This window comes from Gasterosteus aculeatus, chromosome 2 (genome assembly GCF_964276395.1).
Source record: "Gasterosteus aculeatus chromosome 2, fGasAcu3.hap1.1, whole genome shotgun sequence".
Lineage (NCBI taxonomy): Eukaryota > Metazoa > Chordata > Actinopteri > Perciformes > Gasterosteidae > Gasterosteus > Gasterosteus aculeatus.
Genome location: NC_135689.1, coordinates 24,072,455 through 24,092,077, shown reverse-complemented (window position 1 = coordinate 24,092,077; position 19,623 = coordinate 24,072,455). Strand labels below are relative to the sequence as shown.

At 47.3% G+C, this 19,623-nt stretch overlaps 3 protein-coding genes across 3 annotated transcripts in view; 1 reads left to right on the top strand and 2 right to left on the bottom strand.

The window, feature by feature from the left end:
- Nucleotides 1-824: 824 nt before the first annotated feature.
- ndufb11 (NADH:ubiquinone oxidoreductase subunit B11) lies at nucleotides 825-2,455 on the bottom strand. Its single transcript, XM_040193210.2, has 3 exons — nucleotides 2,206-2,455; nucleotides 1,175-1,305; nucleotides 825-1,032 (listed from the first exon to the last, which is right to left on the bottom strand). The coding sequence occupies exons 1-3, from the start codon at nucleotides 2,377-2,379 to the stop codon at nucleotides 903-905; spliced, it is 435 nt and encodes a 144-aa protein (XP_040049144.1). The 5' UTR covers nucleotides 2,380-2,455; the 3' UTR covers nucleotides 825-902.
- A 535-nt stretch (nucleotides 2,456-2,990) lies between these two features.
- Nucleotides 2,991-11,481, bottom strand: tbc1d25 (TBC1 domain family, member 25). Its single transcript, XM_040193135.2, has 7 exons — nucleotides 11,229-11,481; nucleotides 10,366-10,475; nucleotides 10,130-10,284; nucleotides 9,323-9,450; nucleotides 9,036-9,224; nucleotides 8,393-8,668; nucleotides 2,991-7,203 (listed from the first exon to the last, which is right to left on the bottom strand). The coding sequence occupies exons 1-7, from the start codon at nucleotides 11,274-11,276 to the stop codon at nucleotides 5,605-5,607; spliced, it is 2,505 nt and encodes an 834-aa protein (XP_040049069.2). The 5' UTR covers nucleotides 11,277-11,481; the 3' UTR covers nucleotides 2,991-5,604.
- A 1,034-nt stretch (nucleotides 11,482-12,515) lies between these two features.
- Nucleotides 12,516-19,623, top strand: part of ccdc22 (CCC complex scaffolding subunit CCDC22) — a gene marked incomplete in the record, with an annotated part of 8,365 nt that continues 1,257 nt past the window's right edge. The window contains 12 exon segments of the mRNA XM_078087626.1: nucleotides 12,516-13,056; nucleotides 13,227-13,404; nucleotides 15,613-15,745; nucleotides 16,111-16,217; nucleotides 16,568-16,652; nucleotides 17,372-17,541; nucleotides 17,836-18,048; nucleotides 18,170-18,346; nucleotides 18,769-18,888; nucleotides 18,972-19,088; nucleotides 19,159-19,260; nucleotides 19,443-19,550. Coding sequence (XP_077943752.1) covers nucleotides 13,007-13,056; nucleotides 13,227-13,404; nucleotides 15,613-15,745; nucleotides 16,111-16,217; nucleotides 16,568-16,652; nucleotides 17,372-17,541; nucleotides 17,836-18,048; nucleotides 18,170-18,346; nucleotides 18,769-18,888; nucleotides 18,972-19,088; nucleotides 19,159-19,260; nucleotides 19,443-19,550 — 1,560 coding nt within the window.

Genomic DNA, 19,623 nt, shown 5'->3' with positions numbered 1-19,623 from the left:
AGAATAATGAGCACTCGGTATTGTGGCGTGTCTCCAAAAAAGAGTTATTGACATATGTCACATCGGTGAATCTTTTCATATTCAAAAGATCCCTTGTGCGTTAACCTATTTAGTTATGGAGGTAATTATGGTAAATTACAAAATGACATTAAATAACATTAATAACATTTTAATATGAAATATACATTTTACAAATATAAATACAACAGATTAACGCAGAAGAACTGTCGGTAAACTAAGTAAAGGTATATATATATATATATATATATATATATATAGACATTGAAACCCCAAAATCCCATCAGCAAATGAGTCAGAATGTTGTTGTCTTATCGGTGTTGTTGTCCATTGTCTTACAGTCCGATGTTATGCAACCGCCAAGTCAAATTCCTTGTATGTCTGACATATTTTGGTAATAAATGAATAAAGTAACGGTCTTCCTAAGGCTCGTGACTTGAAATGATAAGGTGGTGTAATTAAAGACTATATACTATATGCTCAGTATCATTTGTTCTTTACATGTCAATCTTCTAATCAGCCAGTGTTAGTGCATGACGAAGAACAGCAGCTCCTCTTCATCCGTTTCATTGTGCTGGAGCAGAGTTCATGCTGTGTCTGCTATTGGACGAATTACAGGGGTTCTTAGTGGCTTAAATATTACATTTCATAAAGACAGACGGGTCAGCTGACTATCTTCGGCTTCTGTGAAAATTGCACTTGTCATAATGACAAATTCATTCACTACTTGGACTGGATTTCTGTAGTAGTTTATCAATCAGAGACAAGGTGCGGTTTAAAGAAGTCAGTCCATACATAATAATGACTCAGTTCAACAAGTACATCATTTATTCTGTCAGTCAAATACATTAATCATGAAATAGAGCGACTGGGTGTCGGACATCCTATTCCTCTCCCGCGGAGGTCAGAATGATCTTGTTTGGGTCGTAATAATTCTCGCTCATGAGAGGGAGACCTTCCTTCTCTCTCTGCAGGATCACACGCTCCGCCTCCCTTCTGGCCCACTGGCGCATGCTGGTCCAAAGAGAAGGAACCAGAAATACTGGACATTAGTAACAAGAAACCTCACATTCCACTTGTGGCGAAAGGCCGCCGCGAAAACCTGAAAGCATGAATGAATAAGCAGCAATACAATATTAATAAGAAAGCGTCTTACCCGTGGTCTGGTAAATAGTGGATAAAGGTCCCTCCAATAACGAGAGCCACCGATATGCCAAAGAAGAAGCCCACCCTCATGTTCCACTCATCCACCACGGGGTCACTGGAGAAGCCGTGGTAGTCTGGATTCTGAGCATTGAAGGAGAGGCATCAGCTTCAGACGCCATTACCAGACGGTTTGCAGGAGCACGTATGTGGGCCGCCAGGTAAAAGCGCAGGAATGTCGTTTATTTAATTCCATCTCTAGTTTGCCTTTGAGCCACATGATGGAGCCTGAATTATGAAAAGCCTGAAGTGCATTGTTTGTTTATATTAGTATCCAATACATTTCCATAATGCGCGTTGAAACAAACCTGTGATTGAACACACGTTGCTTCTAAATGGCATGTTTATATATTCAACATGACATGAGTAGGACCCCTGCGATTGGCTGGCGACCAATCCAGGATGTACCCTGTCTATCGCCCGAAGTTGGCTGGGATGGACTCCAGCCCCCCCCCCCCCCCCCCCGCGACCCTGTGTGCAGGATAAGCGGTCGGACAATGGATGGATGGATGAGTAGGAGTACATTTATTGACAAATTTTCCAGACAGGTCACGTTTAGCGTTGCAATAGTCAGTCATTTAAAAAGTGAACCCCGGGGAAAAATGATTGGTAAACAATTGTGATAAAGTAAACAAAGCAACGCTGAAGCGACACAAAATCACCGGACCAACGGTGGACAGGTGGCTTTGGATCGCTGTACGGAGATGACCCCACCGACGCCGTGAGGTAATTATAGGGGCAGTTTATTGACATGTGCCGTTGAGGACGCGGTCCTACGCGGAGCGCATCGGACCTGCGAGCGGCCGGTACCCGCGGGTTTAGTTGGCGGCCTGGTTGTCATGTATGTGTCTTATGTGTCATGTATGTGTGTGTCTTATGTGTCATGTATGTGTGTGTCTTATGTGTCATGTACGTGACATATCCGCTCAACCCCCTCCGGTCGGCGCTGCTTTACGAAGCCTGCGTGCGGAGGGACGCGCTCACCTTGACGTACGGGCTGACCTCGCCGTGTCCCGCGTCCCGCGCGGCCGGAAGCAGCTCGGTCACGGCGGTCGAACCGGCGGCACCGGACGGCTTTGACTGGGAAACAAAACGGGCCGGCGCGTTTGAGAGTAACCGCGGGAGAGCCGGCCCGAACCGCGACAGTCGGGTCAACATTTTACCTGCTCGTGAAGGATAGCAAGTGACCCGGAACCGGAAATAGACGCGCGACGCCTCTTCTTCTTCTTCGTTTCGCCCGAACGGAAGGGAGCATTACTGCCGCCATGAGGTGGCGGGCGGTCATGGAGCCGCAGACGAGATCAGCCATCGACATGTGGTCAAACAGAGTCAACAGGTTGTACTAAATAAATGGACATAGTGTTGCTGCCGTCCGCTTTGTGGCGGCAAATTGCCACAAAGGTCGGAGGATACATCGACATTCATGGTCTCCAAAGTTTACTCTGTGTTTGTATCCCTTGACCGTTTTTAGTTTAGTGGGATGTGATGAACGTTGCTGCTTAAAGTATGATTTGGGAAATGTCAAAACCGAGTGAAGCACCAAAACGAGTACCGAAGAGTCCACGAGGTCCTGAGAGGACAGACCAACTGAACACGAGTAGTATCGATGATTTCCTGTTCCAGTTCAAAATCATCTCAACTCTTTTGGTGTACATTCACAAATGTTAATGACATTTTGTTTCATATTGAAACTGAAAACGTGAAATGAATATTTAAACACATCTCCAGAGTCGATGAGTCAGTTAGAAAGCACAATCATCCCCACCCAATCGGTTGCATTATCATTTATTTGTGTCCAATATACAATCCGTAACATGGTTGTGTGTTATAGAATTAAAAGGTTTAACTTTGTGCACACATATTTAATGATATAAACAAATGTGTCTTATTGTAAATGCATATGTTGCTAGCTCCTAGTCCAGCTCCGCGTCCCCCCACCGCGACATGCCCCCCAGCACACGGGCCAGCACGTCCCACCAGCGGACCGACGGCGCCCGTCCGTACACCCCCGCCGAAAAACTGTGACCCAGCTGCAGTTCTTGTGATTCTTAAATACTGATATACAAAAGGAGGCCAAATGGAAGCAAAATAACCACAATAATAATAATACTAATACTAAGGATGTTTCCAGAGTCAGGAGAATTACTTTAGATTTAGAGGTGCGTCATCACACTTGTTGACCCTTCAGCATTGCAGACTGAGCAAGTCCAACACAGGCCACTCAAAACCAGGACCAAAGTCCTGCTGGTAAACAATGCTGTGAAAGCAAATAGACCAACTTGATGACATTAGGTACATTTCACCACTTTGTTCTGGTGCACAGTTACAAAGGGGCACATCTCCGCTCACGATTCCTTCAGGACACGTAATTCATGTTTAACATTGCTACCTTCATTTAACTTTTCATAGTGCAAAAAAAATAAGGCCGAGCTTTGTCAACATTTTCGGACCTTGAAAGGAAACAAAAAGTAACACTGTTGCTGACTGGTGGCTTTCTTGTGTTACAAGTTGTGTGAGGACGGCTCCCAGATGGACCCTTTGCCTGCATGGTGTCCACCACAGCGTACAACTAGATCATACCGGATAGGAGCAAAGACGGACGTCTGCTTTGGGTGCAATAAATTAGAGATACATGTGTGGCCAGTTTTATTTTCAAGTTTGAAAGCACAAAAAAAAGCTTTTAAAAGGCCAAATTCATAAAAAATAGAGATACCTAGTTTCCTAGGACAAAATCATTTCATGTATATTTTATATATATAAATAATAATCTTCCTTTGCAGTGAACACCATGCACGCAGTCACTGAAACAATCCAGTTCACTCGGAGGAGGACACAGGACACCATCCAAGCCAATGTCTGACGGCCAATCATTGAGCAGGAACATCTGCCCGCTGACAGGCTATGTAGACAGATGTGAAGAGCACCAACGGAAACAGAAACCAAGGCGTTAAACAAGTGAGGCACTTCTCTGCCAATATGTCGCACCTTTTTTTTCTGCCAAGTGGCATCACATCGTATTCCTCTTTATAAAGTCTACCGCACAAAAAGAGGATGGTAAAGATAGTAATTATACTGATAGAGAGCGTCGGTAAGCGCTACCAGCAGCTCTGCCCCATTAGGAGAAGTGTGTCGTCATGTCTCAGGCAAACGGCACACAGACAGTCTTTGGGAAACAGCAAGAACCAAAGTGCTAATTTGATACATCTCTGAATATTGAGCCAACAGAGCAAGAAATACTGCACAGTACTTCCTTAACTACTGTTGTAGTTTGCATGTGCGTGGTGCACTTGGTAACATAAAATAACCATCATGGAAAGCTGTCTCTTAAATGTCGTCATGGAAGCAACATTAACCACAGACGGTTTGGTTTTGGCGACAGCAGAAATGGGATTAAGCTCATAAAACACATGACAGGGTAAAGAACACACATCAGCTCATCTACAGCACAACACAAACAGTACGAAGGAGGGTATGTTTATCGCCATGGCAACGGCGTTCCGCTTCCACCCTCATTCCTGGGCATCACGCGTCCTGATGCAGTAGAGCAGACGCCTGGTTCCCCGACCGCCTCCGGGAAGGTGTGTTCAATTTGTCATCCACTATGCACCCAAGCTTAGCCGACATTAGGAGACCAAGAGACCCTACTAAATACACCATTTCCCATAATGCAATCTTCCCTGCATGGTAAACTGGTCCAGCCCACATTGAAATGAGGAGCGAGTGTCCATGGCCGAACTGGGAGAACTGAGGGGTCCTAACGGGTCCTGGGATAGAACACGGAGCACCTTTACACCCCAGACAGCCCGTCTGTGGGAATCGGCCTCTCGGTCTATGAAGTGGATTCATCCAACACCAAAGGAGTTGCCCTTTAAATATTTGGTGTTTTTCTTAATGTGGACATTCTTAATGTAACGTCTGGACACGTCTCATTGGAGCAATGTGACCTCAGCGCCCTCCGCGTTGTGTCAACGCAGCTTTCTTTAAGGTTCACGGTGACGGACTGGGTCAAGGCGGCCAGGAAGGTACAGCATGCGTGCCGGTCTCGTCTCCAAGTGTTGTCATTAGCATGACCTTCTGCCCGGCTGCTAAGAACTCGGGTTAGAACCCACAGAACTTGACTTAAGACATGTGTGTGGCTTATTGGACGGAACAGGAGCTTGTAAACAAGCCCATAAAAAAAGACAACAACGGTTAGAAGAAGCCTGACAGCAGAACCACCGGGTCCAACATTCCATGCATCACAGCGCCTTCAGGGATTAAAGGAAATATAAATATGTATTAAAGCGTATACGGAAGGAGAAGACCACGAACAACACAAGTCAATGCGGATGTCGCTCTATAAAACTGTCCACACCTCCAACGGGGACGGGGAGCGTGGTGCAATCAGGACGTGGGAGAATGGGAGACTTGAGCTGTCGGGGAGGCTACGGTGGTGGCCAGGTTGTACGTGGAGTTGGGAGACAATGGCGGGGGCGACGCCGAGGGGCTGTACACGGGCCGCGCAGAGGCGGTCGACGACGGGGAGTGTGGACCACCGGCAGCGGAGGTCGGGGAGTCCGAGCTGACCTCATCCCCCTCCTCCGAGTCCCACACCTCGCTCTGCAAGTAGTCTGCAAACAGCGCCTTGGCCCGCTGCAGCACCCTGCTCAGGTTGTGGCGCCGCACCAGGCGGTCAAAGTGCATGGCCAGCTCGTTGTAGTCCAAGCTGTTCTTGATGATGTGGTCCCGGTGCTCCAGCAGGATGGACAGGCACAGGAACAGCATGAAGGGATTGCCTTTGCCGAACTCTTGCGGAGGCGGCAGGGCGCACGGCTTGATGCTGCTGGTCTCGGCTTTCAGAGAACCGGGAGTGTTGGCGGCGGTGCTGGGGGACGACCGGCTGCCAGACAGCGAAGGCCGTCTCCCGAAGGACGAGATGGGTGAAGAGAGCAGGCACCGGTTGTGGGTCGGAGACGCAGCGGCTGTCTTCACTGTGGGGGTCGTGGGCGAGTTAATCCCCGTGCTGCCCAGCGTCTGGGCCGAGGAGGTCATCGCCCTCGGGACGGTCCTCAGCAGGTCCACACTCCCAGTGGTGGTTGCCCGGGACGTGGACCTTGAAGGAGAGTCTGGAGAGGCACCGGGCCAGCTGGAGGGTGAAGCCGGGGACGTGGGGTAGGCAGAGGGACCAGCCTTCCGGATGGGCAGGCCACCGGAGGTGAGAGGAGGCGACGGCGTCGGGGAGAAGCCATTGGTACAGTTGTTAATGAGAGGCGTTCTTTCTCCCGTGTCCTCCTCGCTGTCAGCGGTGGACTGGCGCCGCGGGACGCTTCTTACGGACTTGAGACCATGTGGCCGCTCCGCGTCCTCCGCATGAAAACTGTCTTCACTCCGGGCAGTGTAGTATTTAAACTCCCCAAAACTGGTTTTCCTCTCAACCGGAGGATTGGCACATTGTGGCCTCTCGCTCCCGTTTGCAGCGCCTACATTTGTCGGGTCTGTTCCTGCGAGGACAGCGCTGTCGGCATTATCTTGTCCTTCTCTTGAAGGCCTCAGCATGTGTCGCTTACGCTGCTTCTCCTTCTCTTCCGCCTCCCCCCCGGGGCCTTTCTCCCCCGCCTCGTCCTCGTCTGCGCCGGACGGGGGCCCCTGGAGCTCCACTTCGGTTTCAGGAGGGTCGGGGGGCAAAGAGCTCCAAGTTACCTCGAGCATCCTCAGAGCATCGTCGAACGCAAACTCCCGCTTGAGCTCCAGCAGCAGCCAGCGGTAACAAAAGAAGAGGTCGTCGGCTCCCCGGGACACCAGGTAGGAGTAGAACTCGGGGTCAGAGTACTGCAGCAGCAGCTTCAGATGCTGGAACTTGACAGACATGAGTTGCCCGTCGGGCCGGAAGTTCCCCTCCAGGCGTTTCATGATTCCACAGAAGCAAATGAAGGCATGCGCCTCATTGTCCATGACAGCAAGTATAGGAGAGGCAATGTCACTCATGCCTTGACAGTAGGAGATCTGAAAAGCAACACATTGACACGATCACATGTCACATTCCCCTACTTGAGAATGTGCAGACAGTTAGACCACGAGGACCAGCGCACCCCGAGGTGCAAACATACAGGTACAAGTCAACTCTCACACATCTATTTACAGATAAACTATTTCTTCGGGTATTTGAGGACACGGTCATCGTGTCTTTCAGCTTAAATGATGCCATTGACTGTTGATGACAAACTCTTCATAGTCATGGGAGTGTTTTTGATACGATAATGTGAAATAATTAAATTGTAGGTGCACTTTTTGCAGAATTTGCACCACGTGGAATGGTTCCCCTCGACTCCCCATCAGTACCCGGTTCTTTTCTTGGCTTGTTTGCCACTGCAGTACACGGACAGCTAGGAGTGGAACCGGTGTGAGGGTCCTGGGACAGCAGATGCTACATGAACAGATTGTAAAGCCCCGAATGCCAATTTGTGATTTACAATCCAATTGAACTGAACTAGTTTATTGTTGTGACACATAAGCAGTGGGTTGATTTCATCGAGGAGCGCCCTCAAGTCAGCGGAGTGGCGAGGTAGGGCAGGACGTCCCGTCATGTGTTGGTGTGGATTCTCGCGAACCAATGAGTGACCTGCCGTGTTTTGAAGAGCGTTGCATGAAGTGTAAATGCAGCATTAATGCTAATGCGTAGCGGTTCCTGTGATGGTGGGAGGCCAGAATCAGACCATTGTTTTCCCTAAATGTGCACTGGCTTTCAATATGTAGCAAATCTCCATGAATGAACTACTGCCCTCATAATGCTTTGTGGGGCAGACTGCAGTCACCAACATGCATCTTCTGTCCATCAGAACCACATAGCTCAGTAAAGTGGAGCCAGACTCCCTAAACGCCACCTTGTCTTTTCCTAACTCCTCATGAACTCTCCTAGCCGTCTTTCCTCGGCCCGTGGCGTTTTGCACAGAGTGGTTAGAAATAATCCAATGAAAGTTGGTTCTTTCTTTAGATTTCTTCCAATTGGCCTTTGAAGTAATGCTGACTACTTCATTTTTACATGTATCGTGTTATTATTGTTACTATCTTATTTCTCTGCGCTGTAAGCAAATCTCCCCCCCTGGCGAGGCTGCTCTTTGCAAACATCTGCATCATGGAAACATATGGACATTTTAACAAGGGGCTTCACAAACTGTCAAACATCTCTACAAACCTGGGGATGTGTGATGGCAAAGGTGGTGAGCAGGTCCGTGAGGGCCGTCAAATGTGGACTGTCTTCCGAGCCGGCATAGTAAGGATGAGCCCGGTCTGTCCTCAGGACGTCCTTCAGGACGTTGCCACGGATGAATTCCAGGTCGTCGTGGTTGACCCGGCCCGTCCACTCGCCCTTCAGCTGGTCGTACTCCCTCGTCTTCTTCTTCATGTAGTCCATTCGTTCTTGTCCACTCAGTCCGTCGGGGTAGACGTTCAGGAGGTACCGCCAAACCACCTAACACCACATCAGCAACTGCAGCGGTTAACCCGATGCTCTACTCATCAACACCAGGACATCACGTAGTCTATCAAAGGATGCGTGTAGAGCTTTGCGTGTGCAGGAAAAGCCATGTCAATAATTCCAAGGAATATCGGCATTTCTGACAAACAATATTAATAACAGGCCAAGTCTACTGAAAATGTGCTTTCTGCTTACAGCACATGCTGCTTCTCTTCTTACTGACGTTCTATGCCAGTAATCACAGCTAGAACCCAGTAAGAACAAAGAATTGACACGCAGACTAGAAATCGCAATCAATTCAACGTAGTCAGCCGTGTTTGTGTGAGATCGATATCTGTGGGCTGATTAAGAACACAGGTACCTTGCGCAGTGAAGGCTCAACGCCCCCGTGGTAGATGCGCAGTCGGAGTTCCTCAGGGCGCGTCAGCTGCCCCTGGCCGTTCAGGTAATGGTGGAACTCTGCGTCGCTCAGAGGGGGCTTGAAAGGCTTGATCTCTTCGCCATAAGACCAGCTGAAGGCTTGCTGGAATCGGGACAAGGTGCGGCCCACCTGAATAAGTGGAACAGGCCAGTCAGCTAAGACCGGCACCAACAGAGGGTAGAAGATCCAACTGACTGTGGAAGCTATGAAGAAGAAGGTGACGGGACCTGAGAAAGCAGCGACTGGGTGAATGGAAGAGCTGCATTCGCCAAAGACCGGGTCCTCTCTGCGAGGAGCTGCTCGGAGCCAATCACCTCTTTGGGGCTTATGATGTCCCAATCCTCCATGACAGGACCTGCAGTTAAAGAACAAACACCAGACTCCATTCATTTATTTCAGGGATACCTCCATCTTCTACAACTCAAACGCTACCAATCAAACATCCATCTACTACCACGGGCGAAGCTTCAGCCAATCAAACCACAGGTTTTTACTGACCTCATTTATTCTGTGGAGCAAAACGTTAAAACCTCTTCAGCTTGTGTGAAGATGAACCACAGACACGATACTTTTATAGTAATTTACCATAATCAGATAAAATAATGAAAATAACATATTGATTTCACTATCATTTAAATTCCTATTCATATAAAAGTTAGAAAATTAAAATCCACGTCTGATGATACCTTTGGTTTTGCTGGTTTTTGTTGCAAAATCCAACTTGAATGAATGAGAAACAAAGAAGTACTCAGGCGTCTCAACTAAAATCACAGAAGTGATGCGCCACAAGGAGGATCTCACTGTCTCTTATTCCAGGCATCTAACCAAAAACACAAACTTTGACACAAGGGAAACTAAAGTGCATAAATGCACTCATTTCCATATTTGTGGACTCCAGCAGCTCTCCGTTTTACACTTGGCGAGCCGTTGGGAGGCAGTGAGTATAACATCACCGTTGGATAAACTTTGGATTTATTTATTTGGTTTAGCATATTTCACTTCACGCTTGCCTCAAGGACCAGCGGGGTTCTTACTGTCTTCTGAAGGTTTTATGTCCATCTTGAGCTGCAGATGTGGTTTGGCAGCACTGACAAATGCCACATCCAAATCCCCGTCGGACAGCAGCGACTGAAACATTTCAGCTTCGCTCCGATCTCGAGACAAGTAGCTGATGCCGAAATTACGCCTCCTGGTTTGAAAGACAAAAAACAGGCAAATGACGCACACGTAACGTGTCTGTGCCACAGGTGAGCGAGGGGATGGTTTTTACCCGTTCAGATCGAAGGCTCTGATGAGGATGTGCTGCAGAACCTCCAGTGATGTGATCTGGGGATCAACAGCAAAGGAGCGGAATTCCACAGGAAGCACGCCATCACATTTCTGAGAAATACAATATCGCAAATAATCAGGATACTGTGGGAAAACATGTTGGGGGTGTAAACAAAATAGACCATGTTGGCAGTTAGAAGAAGGACAACAGCATGCAGCAATATTGAGCCATTCTTAATGTGCACTACACAATGAAAACATGCTGGCTCTTTACTGCAGGAATGGGTTTGGTGGTTGAAATAAACATGATAACAAAAGGATGTTTTATATTGTCCAAAGGCTTTACAACCGGTCCACATGTGACCTCGTCGGTCTCAGGATCAATGAGCCACTCATTGAAGGAAAATCTCCTTTCTACACGTTATATATATATATATATATATATATATATATATATATATATATATATATATATATATATATAAATAAAGCAATCAAGCAGGTAAAAGTTCAGTGAAATAGAAGGCACAAAAGGCTTTTTCTTCAGGCATGTGACGTCACGCAGTGCACGCACGCACGCGTTTGCTGAGCAGACAGGTGACGTCAGCTGCTATCGGTCTAGCGTAAGGCTCGTTCTGGATACTGTGTTCTATTCGGGCTTTGAAGGTACCAGTGTCAGTTGTAATTAGCCGCTGATGTGAAATTAGGGGGCAGATAAAGCGACGAATGGGATGAATGATGATGGTGACAACAACCGCTGTCGATAAACAACACGTCTTGTTGCGCGCTGGAAGCCTCGGACCAGACGGTCTGTCTTCAGCTACCGGACGTCACCGGGCTGTTGGTTAAACCATCATCCCCTACCTTGACTTTGACACGGACCACCCCTCTCTCCTCCTCTCCTCCGGCCATTCTGTAGACTCCTTTTGGCAGCAGGGAGGCTGTCGCGGGTTTTGTTTTCCTTCTACACCGACATGATGGGCAGCGGTGGCACCAGCCGTGTCGCCTGTGTTTCGTGATCTTCTTCTTCTTTGATTTGACGGACGGTTCACAGCTGCACTACCGCCACCTGCTGGACATGCGTTGATCCCGCCCCCACCTCACCACCACATCCATGCTGAAAGAAGTGTTTACATCTGTAGTACTGCTTTCAAAAAATCCATACATACATATATATATATATATATATATATATATATATATATATATATATATATATATATATATACACATACATATATATTAAAAGAGAAATAGAAATAAATGTGTAAAAGGTGAAGCATGAAGCCTCTCTCTATTTGAACGGTGGGTGGTTGGAAGCCTTGAGGAAAGTTCTGAAATCTAAAATCTCCGAGGTAGCGGCTGGGAAGTCAAACTCCGTAGACCAGGGGTCTTCAGCGTTTTTCAGGCCAAGGACCCCCAAACTGATGGCGAGATGGAGCAGGGACCCTGCTTGGACCAAGCAGATGGTGGACCAAACCGGAGTTTGGAGCTTTGCGCTCTTCAGACGTGAGCATAAACGCGATCTGATTCATGTTATATTTAATGAATAAATGATAAATACAATTCTGATTCTGAAGACATTTAAATTTGTGCAGTACCTCCACGGACACTCTGAGGGTCGCAGACCCCCTGTTGAAGACCTCTGCCGTAGACAACAATTGGCAGAGACGTGAGACATTTGTGGGCAGCAGAGCGTTCGCCACGACCAATTGCCATTAGGGAATGCTTATTTCTACCCCCACCACTACTAGATTTAAATACTAATTGACTTCAGAGGATGGACCCCCTGTGCTTCACACAGTACTACGCAGAGTTTGACAGAATCAGGAATCAGGAACACTTACTTGGATAACATTGTACATTAAGACAATGAGACAATGGACAACAAGACAAACAACACAGCAGGAAATAATAATAATTATAAGAAGAAGAAGAAGAAGAAGGAAAACATTTCATAAAGCGTTTACATTAACCTAGTTTTAAATATAAAAAATGGGGAAGTAACAGGACAAAAAGTGATTACAGAATATACAACTGATGTGATTTTGTTTACTTCGTGTCAATTGCTGTGAATGAATCCCATTTGGTCGCAATCCCATCCACTCCACCCGGAAGCCTTCCAGCGTCTTCCGGTCACGAGATAGCCACTCCCGGTGCATGGTGGGAAGTGTGGTTCTAGATGGCTCGGTTTTCACTTGTTCTGCCTGAGAATACATGAAGATACAACTCTACCTCCCAGCGCACCACGGCTCGGTTCCCTTATTACTTCATTTCCCCTCTGAAGAAGCCACTCAAATGTCAGATTAGTTTCCAGCAGACAGACGGCTCTGCTTCGGTCACGGTCCTTTTCTATGAAACGCTGAAATGGCCATTTTACCAAACGCTTGTGTGCAGCGACGCTGCCGCGGCGGAGGCGCGTCGTGGGTCGTGTGAGTGAAGTCGGGGGGCAGCCTCGGTCATTAAGAAGTAACTCTTAGCTCGTTCCTGAATTAGCTAACAGAAGATGAAATGCTAGTTTTGTAGCCTGCTTTCACGGCTATTAGCTAACTCTGTGTTAACACGTAGCCTCGCTGGCACCAGATGTTCCGTCAGAGTCCTGTCCGTTAGCTAACGTTGACACCCACAGAGAAACTTCGGCGATGGAGGAAGTTGACAAAATTCTGATTCACGCCCTCAAACAAGTCGGCACGTAAGTACCAGCAAGCTCGTATTAACGTCTCTCGTGTACAACGCGAGTGGTTGAATTGACCTATTAATGCGTGTGTCAGTTAGCAATGCGCGTCCATGAAACGTCACGTCCATCACATGACGCCAGTTGTTCGAGGCAAAGGTTGAACCCGCGCAATGTGCGACCCGCAGGGAGGTGAGCGAGGACACGGCCAGCGTCAAACACCTCACCGGCGAGCTCATCGTGGAGGCGGTGGTCCGATGCATCCGGGTGATCGATCCGGGCCTGGGCAGCCCGCTGCCCACATCCCTCCCTCCGGGCATGTCTGCCCGCTTCAGGGTGGGCACGAGCCTGGCGCAGGCCTGTCAGGTGAGACACCTCCGACCCCAGTGGGCCACACGCCATCAGACCCTTTGGTGACGGTGTGAACCAGAACAGAAGGATGCTCCCATACGCTGAGCTCAGCTGGAGGTTTAATGTACATTGTGTGGTTAGACCGTTGCCCCCCATAGTGTACACACACAGTTCTTTGCATGTGGACTGACATGATGTCTACGGAGCAATAACACTCAGCGTGGTTACATGGATTCCAATAACTGGCTCAGTCGGACTGAAATGATGATCCGTTTCATGTAAACACCTTTGTCCGACTGTGCGGTCTGACTACGATCCGACTAACACGCCTGGATAACTCCATCCGATCCGGTTGGTAGTTCGACTATTGCGGCATGTGACGGTGAGTCGGATGAGGAACTGGACTTTTCTCTCCGTTGTCAAATCAGCCAATAGCGCCATTCGCATTCGCTGTGCTCCTATTAACATCATGCACAGACAGTAGAGGGATGTAGCTTCACCTCGCTCTCCGCTCGCCATCTTTCTCCTAATGTTGATGTTGTTGTTGTTGTTGGTAGCGGTCAAGCGGAAATGGCTGTATCACAACTAGTTGTAATGAAAACAGCGCCACCTATCGTATCGGATGCTTTCGGCCAATGATTGGATTTATTCACTGCCATGTATATTGGGATAATAGCACCTCCCCCCGAAAGATATCATAGTCCCACTAAGCAAAGATTCCAATTATGCCATCACACTGACTGGGAAAGACTGCCACAGACTGCCACAGACTGCCACTTAAGACGAGAATCTGTTGGTTTCCGACCTCAAAGTCCACTTACTGGGTTGTTCTTGAGCTTTCAGCCGCATCTAATTTCACTCGAGATGAACTAAAGTTGGTTGTAAGTGACAGCTGAGCAAACTACATCTACAGAGGAAGACTTTGAAATGTGGTTGGTAAAAAGTAATGAAGTGGAGCTTAGATTATTGGATCTAAGCTCCACTTGATGATTAGAGCTTAGGTTTTTTTTTTTTTAAACATATGTTCAATAAAAACTGTAATGGTTGTAACTCCATCCAGTGTGGTCTAAGCCACTAAGGGGCGAACAGGGGAACCTTTTTGGATGCGTTTCTAGTAGGGGTGTAACGATTCATTCACTGAATCGATTCATCGATTTATATTCCTGCGATCCAACTGAATCGATCTGTGCTCCGCAAATCGGCATTCAGGGCGACATATATCGATTACAAATAGATTGAAATGGTAATTAATCGATTGTATCGATACTTGGAAACTGCACATTGGATTTAAGTACAAAAACGGCATGGATGTGTGTTTGTTTGTTTGTTTGTTAGCACTTTAGACACGTTAAACGTTACTGGATTCAGTCTGCCTGTCTGTGACGTCATCAGTTCGCAGCGGGAGCCGCGATAAACTCTGAACAACAACACACCTTGTCTGTGAATTGATCCAAACATTGTGTAATTATTGTGTCATGTTTACATTGAAAATTGCACTTGATTCAAATAAAAGGTTAATACATTTGCCATTATCTTGTTTATAATATCCATAATTAATTTAAACCTGATTTCCTTACAAGAAACAACAGGGATCTCAGAAACTTTGCCTGCACTGTCCAGTAAAGTTACTGAATCGATTTCAAGTCACTGAATCGAATTGTTCTAAATGAACCCAGATCGTCCATGAATCGAATCCAATCGTTGTTAAAACGAATCGTTACACCCCTAGTTTCTAGGCTACCAAGCAATTCCTTCTCCAATGCGCTGTATCTATTTTTGATTTGTTGATCCATTCACAGCCATCACTATACATGTAACATAACATGATACCGACACGGTGAGAGGAGTCTCATCAGGCTCAGTCCGTTCAGCTTCACTAAGCACTCTCACATCTTGTGCTCAATGTCATAGATGCCCCTCTGAATCCACCCAGCGTTCCCTCTAAGGTAGATTTAAACAGACAAACGTCTTTCTCTGGCTCCTTGAATCCGTTTTAACCAGAAGCTCGGGCTGTTATAGTGACAGACTACGTACGGCCAGAAAATGTACGATTTGTTTTATTGGTTTCCACTTTCCAGGACTCTTAAGGTTACTTATTTGGAAGTATGGATAGTTGTGGGCAAAGTCCAGATGTGTCCTTATAAGTAGCAGCTCCATGAAATCACCAAATCACTGCCTGTATTTCCTCAGCAGTTCCTTGTATGTCAAACTATTGGGTTGCAGGACATTGGTTATAAAGGAGAGATTGGCTACCAGACTTTTCTATACAGCAATGAGCCAGAGATCCGGTCCCTGCTCATGTTCCTGGTGGAGAAGCTGCCCAGAGAGAGGGCAGAGGCCTCAGACCAGCCGACAGGTACAACAATCTTCCATAAGTAGAGTGCTTGGGTTGTTACACACAGATGAATACTCCTGCTTTGCATCCTGAATATATAACAGAATCAAGTATTCGCTCAATGGTTGTTGAACTTGAGTGTGAGTCATGATCCTAAAGTAGAGTTTGACCCCCTCCACCCAAACGAAGATGGCAGCTAAACAAGTAAGCTGCTTTTGTACCCTTTGTGGGGGGGTTAACAAAACCTGGTGGATGGGTCTAAACGTTGACACCATTGTACCATGAAGGTAAAGTGTAACGATCACATTGAAATTAGGAAATGTTGTTTCCGCTGTACGAATGTGGGCCCGATCAGGAATGTTTCCATCCAGAGCGTCTTTCTGCAGGTAAATCGGTGGTCCTTCAGAGAGCCGTCGCTGCTGCCATTAAAGCTCAGCTGGCCGTTCCCTGGCTGCCTCCCAACTGCCGGCTGCCCCTGCACGCTGAAACACAGGTAGGCATTTCTCAAAGCACATATACAGCTTGGCATATTTATTATGCTAAACAACTTCCTCACTCTAAAATGTATGATTAAAACATTTACTATGAATATAATAATGAATATTTGCAAACCACAGAGAGCGCTAATGCATGATTTCTTCTAAAGCTCATTTTTATATTGGTATTAATGCTATACAAGACCAAAGTGAAACTTGCATTTACTTATCTGCATATAATCAGTAGGAAGCGTCTAGGACGGGACATTCCCAGGGATCCATGTTATTAGCTTGTTTAATATAACACGTAACCGTAAGAGAGAGTCTGTTGCTTTCTGACCAGCTCTTGACCTTCTTCCCTCTTCAGAGTCCCGTGGCTCTGCACTGCTTCCATGCCCAACCTCTCAGTTTGCCACACTGCTCTAAAGGCCCAGGAAAGGATCCGCTGAGAGGTGGGTCTCCTACTGCAGAGATTTCACTGAAGCCACGTGGAGGCGCCAAAACATGCAGCTCTTCAAATGTATCCCTGTATGTTAAAAACAGCTATTTACAGTCCAACTATGAAGCAGGGTATGCCTTCGGGGGGCTATGCTAGAGGATAGGTTGATTGACAGGTTGCTACTGTACCAGCATTATTTGTCTTTCCCTTCACTGTTGGCAAATTAAATATTTGCAGATGGACAAAATCTATTATTGCAGCTTTAATGAACTCCTATAATGATAATATGTTAGTTAGTATTAGTTTCATACTCGTCAGTGGTTTAAATGAAGAAAGAAGCAATGTGAGCTGACATGAGTGCATTGTTTCGTGAATGCAGGGAGAGAGCACAGCGTTGAAGACTAAAGCCTAGTTTATGCGTATATGTCCTTGATGAGAAGCAGCAGGGTGGATGCACGGGGCAATAAAGTCTATGATACATAAATAAAGCCACCAACGACTTCCACACACAAAGACGTGACTCTCCAGGTCGTCTTCAACAGAACACGTGACTCCACCTGTTGTTCTGGAGGTGAATCGCTCTGCAACACACGCAGGACTTTACAACCAGGAAGTGAAACCAGCGCGTCGACGCGTAAAGACACAGAAACACGCGGCGGCCTTTAGCTGACAATGCCTCACACATGTTGCTGTTCACTTCTTCAGTTTGTGTGTCTGTCTGTGTCATTTCAGAGGTACAGGACTACCAGCGAGAAATCCTTCCCCCTGTGACCGCCCAGCCTTCCCATCATGCCTCTGTGGTGGCGTCCATACTGGAGCAGCACGCGGCCGAGCTGAGTGCTGCTCAGGAGTGGGACAACGAGTGGAACAGTCAGGGACTTTTGTCTCGTCTCACACCTCAGGTACGAGCTTTGTGCGTTTCCGCTGTGCTGCTTACAATTAGACAGTGGGAAACCTGTAAAAATCAATCATCTTTCCTCCACTGTATCTCGATATCAACTGTATTATTAAATGAAAAATGAAATGGTCTTGTCAATATTGCACTATTATTAACGTGACCACACATTGTGTGCTTTGGTATCTGGTAGTGAAAACACTGTAGAGGTCGTAGACGTGAACCCGTTATAAGATATATATATATATATAAGATAGAAGCTGTAGTGCCTGTTTGATGCGTTTGTCTGGTCGTGGAACAGGAGTATCGCTCCAGGAAACTGATCCGGCTGCGTAAACGGGTCGAGGAGCAGCTGCATTCTGCTGCGCTGCCCTCTGCTGAAGGGGACTTTGGTCCTCGCTCCACCTCGGACCTGTCGGACCTACTGCAGGCCTTTAGAGGCTCCACCCCCTCCGACCACATCCTGGCCAAGGGCAGCAACTTCACCCACACACAGAAATTCACCTTCACACAGGTGAGGAAACACAGAATATGCTTAATGCAATGTCGCGTAAAGAAGTAGAAGTGAAAAACCTGTGCCGTCCGTTTTCATACAGCATGTTCTTCATCCTTTCCACTGCCGTTTGTCTGTCCAGCAGCCGGCTGCAGCAGTGACCGGCCCCTCCGTCCCTGCTGGCCACCAGTCTGAGAGTGATGTCCAGCTCCGTCAGCAGGAGGAGCAGCTTTCCCTCCAGCAGCAGTTCCAGCACCTCTGCAGTGAATTTGAAGAGCTAGCCGCAGACATGAAGCACATGAGGGTCACTAATGCACAGGTAGCACACGCAGACAAGCAACGACGTAGACAACCAGGTGCACCAAATACAAACCACAGCTGGTCGACCTGTTGTCGAGCTGCTTTATGTAGAAATTGTGATTACAGAGAACAGTTCCTACATGAAACTGAGGAATAAATAATAAAATCTGGATTCTCTTGAGTAAGAAAAGAACAAAGACGTTGCTGTTGAGTTTTCCATATCTTTTTTGGGCACTTTGAGCACTTTGAACGGTTGCGAGCCATCTGGTTCCATTGTGGCAGAGAAAGTGCAGCTCAAAAACAAAATAATCTGATAAATTGCACAACAAGCAGGAGGGAAGTGTGTGTTTTAGACTTTGGGCTAGTGTTTCTGTAAGCGAGAGGACTTTGCACTGATGCATTTGGGTATTGCCTCTCCCATGTGACTGTTTTTATCTCCAGGTGTTGGACGAGCTGAAGCAGAGAGAGCTCGGTAACTCTGAAAACGAGGAGAAGATGCAGCTGAAGAAGAAAACGATCGACTTGCTGCCAGACGCAGGCAACAACCTACTGAAGCTTCAGGTGAGACGGCCGCCGGCTGGAGGCCGCTTATCAAAGCCAGCAGGACGCAGTGGAAACGTGTGTGTGCTTGTTTGTTCCTCCAGGCGCTGGTGGAGGCCAGCGCCAATCGAGTGGTGAACCTGGCCTCTCAGTGGGAGAAGCACCGCGCTCCACTCATCGACGAGCACCGCAGACTCAAAGAGATCTGCAGCAACCAAGATGTAAGCGGCATCTTCATCGGCTCCAGCGGAAACACTCGTGTTTCTGATCACTGGTCTCCATTTTCCTCAGCTGGAGTCGTCCAGGAAGCTGTCTGAAATGAAGTCTCTGCATGATAAGATCCGTGTGTCTACAGAGGAGGCCAAAAGGAAGGAAGAAATCTACAAACAACTGGTAATCAACTGAATTCACGTTCTTTTGAAAGTTTTTAGTTCATCTTCTTAGCACAGGTGTATTTCCTTACATCTTTACACGGGCGTGTAGCTGGGCAGCATGATCAGGTGTGTTTCAGCACTGCTCAGTGTGCCGAACGTGTGTTTGACTGTTGGTGTGGTGTCCCCTCTTTTCTGACTTAGGTAACGGAGTTGGAGAATCTTCCTCAGGACGCGTCCCGCTCCGCGTACACGCAGAGGATCCTCGAGATCGTCAACAACATCCAGAAGCAGAAGGAGGAAATCACCAAGGTACAGAGCTGTAAATATCTCATACGTACATTTAGCTTTAAGGGTATTTGGTTGATATCTTCCCTCATTCAGA